The 9,156-nt window shown below is 37.4% G+C and overlaps 1 protein-coding gene across 2 annotated transcripts; it reads left to right on the top strand.

Annotated features, from left to right (window-relative positions):
- Positions 1-235: 235 nt before the first annotated feature.
- On the top strand, positions 236-1,659 carry LOC109156243 (transcription repressor OFP1-like). 2 transcript variants are annotated; one of them, XM_019304100.1, is made up of 2 exons: positions 236-1,102; positions 1,133-1,659. In XM_019304100.1, exons 1-2 carry the CDS (start codon positions 449-451, stop codon positions 1,505-1,507), a joined length of 1,029 nt encoding a protein of 342 aa, XP_019159645.1. In that variant the 5' UTR covers positions 236-448; the 3' UTR covers positions 1,508-1,659. The 2 variants fall into 2 exon arrangements, with proteins under 2 accessions (XP_019159645.1, XP_019159644.1); XM_019304099.1 differs by having other exon boundaries at positions 237-1,659.
- The last annotated feature ends 7,497 nt before the right edge of the window (positions 1,660-9,156 follow it).

Here is a 9,156-nt window from a genome sequence, read left to right as displayed (position 1 = left end):
ATCTCTAGTCAACAATATTTATGACTCGGTCTCTAAGTAATTTTTTTTTTCTACAAAATATCTCCTTAGTTTTAACCTTCTCGCCCCTACTCAAAAAGATTTTTAGATCCGCCCTGGAATTATTAAAACATTCCGGGGCTTGGAGTATCACTGGAATTATTAAAACATTCCGGGGTGTACCATAATTATAGACAGACAATATAAGGAGAAAAGGCGTGTGCAGTCCGTGATGATAGAAATCCGGGGGCCATTATTCTAACCAAACATGGCCTTATGCTTCGCTTGCGCTTCATATCACAGGGCAACAGGGACCCTCCTCTCATTATAGTATTATAAATCTTCCCCTCTGCCTTTCACTATATACAACTTTCTTCCATCTGCCATGATACTACTGTGCCAAAACTATTCTGTCTAGTTTCTGGGAAAACACAAAACTAAACAGATATATATGGGCAATCACAAGTTTAGGTTATCAGACATGATCCCAAATGCCTGGTTTTACAAGCTTAGAGACATGGGGAGAAAAACAAGAACCTCTTCTAAGAAGAAAACCCAAAACCAAACCTCGTCGACATCTGGTTTTCGCAACCCGAATGTTTCTCAGCCTAGGCAATCCTATTATTACACCAGAGACTCTGGTGCTAAAGGCTACAAGCTGTACAATTCGCCGGCGAACACAAAATCCTCCGGGAATTCTCACTTTCTTGATCCTCCGAGAAGGTCTTCCCGGCGGCGGTCGAGGAGGAAGACAATTTACAGGCCTTCTCCGGCTCTGTGTACTTGTGGCGGCGGTGAAGGGGATTGGTACTTGGATAGAGATGGTTGGTCTCCTTTGGCCGAGTTTGACGATTTGCTCAAATCGCCGACGTCGGAGTTCGATTCCGACGCCGGCGATTTGCCGCAGTCGTTCAACGGGCTCGCTTCCTGGTCGAGCTCCTTCAGCTCCTCCGCCACGGATATAGTCCTGGACATGAACGAGAAATCCCGGACGGAAGAGCTAGCCATCTCCGAGCTAGACCTCCGGCCAATTCTCACCAAGCTCCCCGCCGGAAATTCAAGAAACTCTGACGCCGTAGACGAAGAAGGGTCGACGATGAAGGAGGAGAGGAGCGGCGGCGGCGGCGGCGGCAAGAGTAGACCAAGGAAATCTTTCTCGCAGTCCACGGGAGTGAAGCTTCGAGTGAATTCTCCCAAGATAGGCAGCCGGAAAATCCAGAGCCATGCCCGGAAAAGCGTGTCGTCGTCGGGAAAGCGATCAAAAGCGGCGGCGGCGGCGAAGAAGAAGAGCTTCTCCGGGAGCTTTGCGGTGGTTAAGGCTTCGTTGGATCCGGAGAAGGATTTCAAAGAATCGATGATGGAGATGATCGTGGAGAACAATATAAAGAGTTCAAAGGACTTGGAAGATCTTCTTGCTTGTTATCTTTCCTTGAATTCTGACGAGTATCATGCCCTCATCATTAAGGCGTTTCAGCATATTTGGTTCAACCTCTCTCATCTCCATTTCTAAAAACCTTCCAAATTTATCTTTTCATCCTTTCCTCTTTAGTTGTAATTACTAATTTATTAGCCGCCATTCCTTTGTACAAAATAATTTTGGTTTAACGAGTGTAAAAACTATGCAAATTTATGTATCAACAACATTTGGAATTTTGCACCCTCCATCAATGTTGTAAAAATTGGCCAGGGGCGCCTAGTGCCTAAGCCAATTTTCCTTTTTAAGAGAAAAAAAAATGAAAATTGGACTAGGCATTAGGCTCCCCAAGACTAACGAGATTTCATCCATTGGTGTCTTTTAATTAGCCGGTCGACTAGACTTCAACTCGGGCGAGTATTTTTTTATTTTTATTTTATTTTTAATTTACTTTAAGGTCGGGTTTGAAATGGTCAATTATTGTTGTGTGAGGTCGTCTTACGGGTCTCAATATATGAAATGAGTCAGATCTTTGGTAATGGGTAAAATCCTTCTTCCAAAAGGCTGAACCCCAACTCTAAGGTAATGGGTAAAATCCTTGATTAAAGAGTTGAATCTTTAGTCTTATCAATCAAAGATCGGATTCGTCTCACGGATTAAGACTCGTGAGACGGTCTCACACAAGTTTTTGCCTAATAATAATAATAATAATAATAATAATAATAATAATAATAATAATAATAATAATAATAATAATAATAATAATAATAATAATAATAATAATAATAATAAGGGAAAATGGTCAAATATGCCCTCGAACTTTAGCTTAAAAGTCAATTAGGCCCCTAAACTTTTTAAAGGTGCAATTACATCCATCAACAATTCATTTAAGTGCAATGAAGCCCAAAAACAAATTAATGACCTGCTAGCACAGGTCATTAGGGTTCAAGCCACCTTCCGGCGAATTTCCGGCAAAAAAAACAAAAGTGACCGGCGAAATTTCCAGCAAAAAAAGTGACCGGCGAAATTTTCAGCAAATCTGGGTTGGTTGCTGGTCACTTTTTTTTGTCGGAAAAATCACCGGAAGGTGGCCTGAACCCTAATGACCTGTGATAGCCGGTCATTAACTTGTTTTTGAGCTTCATTGAACCTAAATGAATTGTTGATGGGTGTAATTGCACCTTTAAAAAGCTTAGGGGCCTAATTGACTTTTAAGCTAATGTTCGAGGGCATATTTGACCCTTTTCCTAATAAATAATAATAATAACACAAATAATAATAATAATAATAATAATAATAATAATAATAATAATAATAATAATAACCGACAGATCAGATAAATATAGTAATAATAATAATAATAATAATAACCGACAGATCAGATAAATATAGTATCTGTAGTCTGTACTACATACGAAAAGTCGAAAACTAATTAACTCAGATACCTCCCCTGGCTTCTCGTGGAATTCTGTTTGTCCTCTACCTTTATCATGAAAGAAATTTTCAGTAATAATTTATAAAAATAAAAATAAAAATTCTACATAATACATACAAGTATTATACTGTTATATATGATGTTGTTATGTATGACACAATAAAATTTTCTTATAATTTATAGTCTTTTAAAATTTGAGATTAACAAAACTAAATTCAATGATTTTAAAGGATTATATTTTTAAAAAAATGGTGGTAGAGCCTGACAAAAAAAATTTATTTACAAAAAAATTCATCTTATCAAGGTGCAGTGCACTTTAAATGAAGGTGAGTTTCGAGTAAATGTGTGCTCTGAATAAAGCGCACTTTATGAATTATGATTTTAACCGATAAAGGATTAGAAGGAAGTAAATTAATCAGCAATCTTGTTATTATTAAATTAAACCAGTCTGAAATGCAAAATCTACTTTACAATGCAATTGCAATGGGCACAGTTATATTGACCTGTGATATAAATGGCGTTGTGACAAAGATACTACAAAGTAATATGCCACAGCTTGAAGCACAGAACTTTTTTTTTTTCTTTTACTAGAATACTAAGTACTACTTTAATTTACTACTTTTCTGCTTTCTCAATCCTTCTTTATTACACTACTTATTCGTTGTGCCATTCCTTTCCTATATATATATATATATGTTAACCACCTTGTACTCAGATAGCATGTAGTGACATGTCCTATATGAGAGGTCATGAGATCGAACCTTAGGAGAGGCGTTGTTGACTTTTTGTGTATGTTTGAACAGATACTACAATGTAACAGATTCGGAATGGCAATTGGTAATTTTTACATCCAGGTAAATTTAAGGTGCGTGTGTTGTGTGCTTAAGGTGCGGTGGCAATTGGTAATTTTTGCATCTAAGTAAATTTAAGGTGCGTGGGGTGAGCAGTTGTTGAAACTTAAGGTGCATGGGGTTAGTGCTTAATGTGAGTAGTTGTTGAAACTTAATGTGCATGAGTTTTGCGCTTAATGTGCGTGTGTTGTGTGCTTAAGGTGTGTGATTCGTATGCTTGTGTGTGAGTTTTGTGCTTAATGCGCGTGAGTTTTGCGCTTAATGTGCGTGTGTTGTGTGCTTAAGATGCGTGATTCGTATGCTTAAAGTGCGTCATGTTTAAACTAAGATGCGCGAAATTAATACTTAATGTGCGACATTTTAGTGATTAAGGTGCGTCTAACCGCACGGGAAGTCATTCCCGCACCTGAACCCTTCCCTATATATATATATATATATATATATATATATATATATATATATATATATATATATATATATATATATATATATATATATATATATATATATATATATATATATATATAGGATCGTATGAGAACACTTGCTTAGGTGAGAACGTGAGAACAAATCGTGTGTATCCATCTAATATTTTTTAATGGTCTAGATTAGATTAAGTGTGTGCGAACGCGAATTAAATGTGTGCAAACGCACTTATTTGGTGCATAGACAATAAAAATACAGTCCACCATTTTGGGACCTATTTTTATTTTCTTAGGTGTTGGCACCAATACATTGGCAAGACACCCCCATGCTTTCAATTATTGGTAGGATGACCTTCTACCTTCCACAACTCATAAGGGCTCTTATCGAGCTTCTTGCGGTGTACCTTATTTAAAAGGTAAATGCTTTTCAAAATAGTCTCACCCCACATATTTTGAGGTAAGACCGAACATATCAACATCACATTCATCATCTAATCTCTTACAATGTACGATTTTTATGTTCAACAACATCGTTCAATTGAAGTGCATAAGGTGTCATACACTCATGAACGATACCTACGCTAGTACAGGAATCGCCAATAGGTATTTCGTACTCACCACCTTGATATCTTATAACCTTTTTAATCTTATGATTAAGTTGATTTTCAACTTCATTATGATAAAGAATGAATTATTCGATGACTTCATCTTTGTTTTTAAGCAAATACACATAACAGTAAAGTGTGTTATCATCAATAAATATGATAAAGTATTTATTACCACCTATTGTTTGTGTCAATTTAAAGTCTCACAAATAACTATAGATTAAATCATGTGGTTCAGTTTCATTTTCAATCGATTTGAAAGGTGTTTCAGTCAATTTTGCCTTAACAAAAATTTCACATTTGTTATTTGTGTTAATTTAGAATGTAGGAATGTGGTCCATGTTAATTAATCTACGTATAGAGTTAAAATTAACATCACCTAGTCTACCGTGCCACAAATTAAAAGACCCAAACATGTAAACAGAATTAACTTTGCTTTTATTGGTAGTAACATTCATACATTGAGCTTAAAAAGTGCACCAGTTACATATCATGTTTCCTACAAACATGCCCATCTTAGACAAAACTACTTTATTTGAGTCAAATACTATCCTAAATCCATGCGTGTTTAGCATGAGCCAAACACTAGATTCTTTCGTAGCACTGGGATATATAACACATTATTCAACGTCAACTCCTTCCCAGTGTCATCTTCAGAACTACTTTTCCTCATGCCTTCCACAACAAACTGAGCAGAGTTTCCCATCGACACCTTCTCGCTATCCACGGTTTCAAAGGTGGTAAGCACTCACAATTACAACAAATGTGCATTGTTACATCGGTGTCGATGAACCATTCACGTTGGTTGGAGCCCACGAGGTTAACCTCAGCCACCATGGCCGAAAGGCTAATCTCGACCTTCTTCTGATTGCTTTTCTCAACTAGATTGGCTTGAGAATTCTTATTCTTCTTCTTCGAAGCTTTGCAATCAGTGACTTGTGGCCATTTTTGCTATAGTTGGAGCATTTTCCATTGAACTTGTTCTAGGAAATGCCAACTTTAGGACTAAGTTTTTGCTTCTCCTTTTCAGCATATTTGGAATTTTTACCGTGCTCCACAATGTTGGCTTTAGCACCACTAGCGACAGGAACCTTCCTATCATTCTTCCTATTGTCCTCCTTAATTCGGAGCCCCATCAACCGCTTCAGGTTCACGTCCTTTAATACTTGAAGTCCTTCCAACAGGGAGGTAGCAAGTGGATTATAGATGACACTTGAAAGGCTTCACTCACCACCATGCCTTTGTCACGGATCACGTTGAAGAGTACTAGAATCTCTTCAACTTAACTTAACACAGTCATGGAATCCACCATTTTAAAATCAAGGAGTCAACTGATAACAAATTTCTTTGCCCCGACATATTCGCTTTTGTACTTGTGGTCCAAGGAATCCATCCCACAGCGCTTTGGCTGTGACATATTGTTGTATATATATCAAATTTCTTTATGTTTTTGTACTTGTGGTCCAAGGCATCCATCCCACAGCGCTTTGGCTGTATATCGTACATCGCATCATGCAACTCATTGAGCACCTAGCGCCTAAACGGCCTAGGCGGCGCCTAGGCGGAATCTAGGCGGGCACAAAAAAAAAAACAGTGACAGACTTGCAGTTTGACAATTTTAATGAGGCTGCTTTCAACATTCAATCAAATAACACATCCAAATAAATGAAATAATCATAATTCTCAACTCATAACATTAAAACAATATTAAAAAGGCTCAAGTGTCAAATAGCACCATGAACCAAATGCTATATGTCATGCCGCAACCTAAACTTACATAAGTGATTATTCGAGTCACAAACCAAAAAAAAATTGTCCACCTAGCCTTTTTTATAGGTAGCCTTCAAGTAAACGGTAAGAAGTTGGTGATGTGGAGGTGATTTGGCGTAGACGTGTGTTGTTTTGTAGATGTGGCAGCAATTTGAGTAGATGTGGCATCCATTCAGCAGTTTGATGTAATATAGGCCAAATTGAACTATCAATTTCAACCCCAATTTCAATCCTTTCGACGTTTGAAGAAACACTACCTTAGTTCTCAATCCCAAATCCATAATTGCGAAGCCAAATCCAAAATCTCAAACCCAAATCCCTATTTGCGTCGCTTAATCCCTAATATCTATTGTAATTCGAAACCCTAAATCTCTAAGCCCGATGACAATTCCAAATCCCAACTACGAACTGGACAAAAGTTTGGAAATATGACTTTGAATACTGGATAGTGGACGAGTAAGGCCTTGAATACTGGATAGTGGACGAGTAAGGTATGTAATACAATATTCTAATATCATTGTGAATATATGCTTTGAATATAATGTGGGGTCCTGTTATATTGTCTTTAACTTGAATTTGTTTGTATATAGTGTGGTCTTATATGCTTCGAATATGATGATGGGTGGCCCAACTGATTTTGCTTTTACTTTAATTTTGTATTGATTGTGATGTAGTAGGGTCATGCTATACTGTGTTTAAGTTGAAAATGTCTGTATATACTGTGGTCCTACTCCAGTTTGATTTTTTAGTCCTGCTGCTCCAGTTGTTAAGTGTGTATAAAGTGATAAAGTTGGCTGTTGCTTTTATGTTTAAATGCGCGTTGCATTTTTTTTTTTTTTTTTGTCAGGATGGTTGAAAGTGTGGAATTATTAATTCATCATGGTGGTAATTTTGTCAAATCCCCTAGGTTAAAATATTTGAATGGTGAGACAGAGGTAGTGGTTTTGGACCCTGGCTTTATATGTTATCCCCACTTAATGAAGTATATAGCAGCCCAGAGATATGGTGAAATAATCTCACTTACCTATAGGTTGACATCTGAGCCATTTACAGCTTTAAAGCTCCTACATAATGATGCTAGTAGTCTACACTTAGCTCATATTGCTCGTGAAAATAAAAAGTGTGAGATATATGCTGAGTATGTGATAAATGAGCCTAAGGTGGTTGGTTTATGTTTACCTGGGCCTGAGGATGATAGGAATGAAGCTGGATTAGTGGGTGAGGAAGGAGGGGCAGAAGCTTCAAAAGATGAAGTATTGGGTGACGAAGTGGGAGCAGAAGATGAAGAGGGGAGTGAAGTAGATGCTGATTATGGTGTTGGGAGTGACTATAGTGGTAGTGAGCATATAAGTAGTGGCAGTGAGGGTGAGGAGACTACAAATAGGGATAAGAGGAACAGGAAAATAGGAGTACAAGCTGAACCTATACCACAATTTGTGCCCACCAGTGAAAATCCTTTAGTAGATGAGGCAGATTCTGTGTACTGTGATTCACAAGATCCAAAGTCAATTTAGAGTTGAGGACTTGTTCTTGTAGAATGTGGCAGTTGACTGGTTTGCCATGTCCTCATTCCATTTGTGCAATATTTCACAAGGGGAATCAGCCAGGTCAGTACATCCATATATGTTACAGTAAGGAGATTTACATGAAGACCTATGAGCATGTAATACAGCCCATGAATGGAGAACAATTTTGGCCAAAGACTGAAGGTGATGAGATACATGTTCCAGTTCCAAGGAAGATGACTGGTAGGCCCAAGAAAAAAAAAGAAAGTTTGAACATGATGAAAAGAACAAGGACAAAAACAATATGAGTGAAAAGGTTAGAAAGCTGTCAGGGAAGGATAATGACCTGTCAGCTATGCAAGGGGAAAGGGCACAACAAAAGATATTGTCCTACCCAACAAGGACAAGCTGGTACTTCTGCTGTCAGAGGAAGAGGTAGAGGTGGAAGGGGTGCTGCTAGTGGTGGAAGGGGTGCTGGTAATGTTGCTAGTGGATTGTTATCTCAAGAAAGCAACAATGGAATGTCAGGTAATGATACAAACAGTTTATTTATCTGTTATAGAAGTGTTAGATTATGATACTAATCTTTTGTTTTTGTTTTTATGCTTGAAGAGTGCACACAAAATTGAAGACTTCAATTAACTGTTTTGGCAAGATAAAGTGATTGACTGTATTGGCAGGGACTTTTGGCAACATAAAGTGAATGACTGTTATGACTATTTTGGCTTATGTATTCTATGTAAATCTAACTTATTGGCTTATGTAATTGCAAATGTAGTATGACTTATTGGCTTATGGCCTTGTGTACTCTTAATGCTTAATGATTTTTTACAGTCATTTTATGAGAACAACTTTATGCATTGATTTATGGCTTAATTTATGGCTTGCTAATAGACATTGATTTATGGCTTGCTGATAGGCATTGATTTATGACTTCTTGATTTATGGTTTACTTTATGGCTTGCTGATAGGCATTGATTTATGACTTCTTGATTTATGGCTTGCTGAAATCTGTTACTGGAATGCTATACTGGAACGAAAATCTGTTACTGGAACTCAATACACTACAATGCAAGCAGAAAATTGGAACTCAAGCTGAAAACTGACAATGCAATTAAAACTGGAACTCAATGCAATTATTACAATACAATACT

This window comes from Ipomoea nil, unplaced genomic scaffold (assembly GCF_001879475.1).
Source record: "Ipomoea nil cultivar Tokyo-kokei standard unplaced genomic scaffold, Asagao_1.1 scaffold2705, whole genome shotgun sequence".
NCBI classification, from domain to species: Eukaryota; Viridiplantae; Streptophyta; class Magnoliopsida; order Solanales; family Convolvulaceae; genus Ipomoea; species Ipomoea nil.
This window is presented reverse-complemented; position numbering and strand designations above follow the sequence as displayed.

Coding starts and splice junctions, on each gene's coding strand:
- LOC109156243 (XM_019304099.1), top strand. CDS start 449: ATGGGCAATCACAAGTTTAGGTTATCAGACATGATCCCAAATGCCTGG.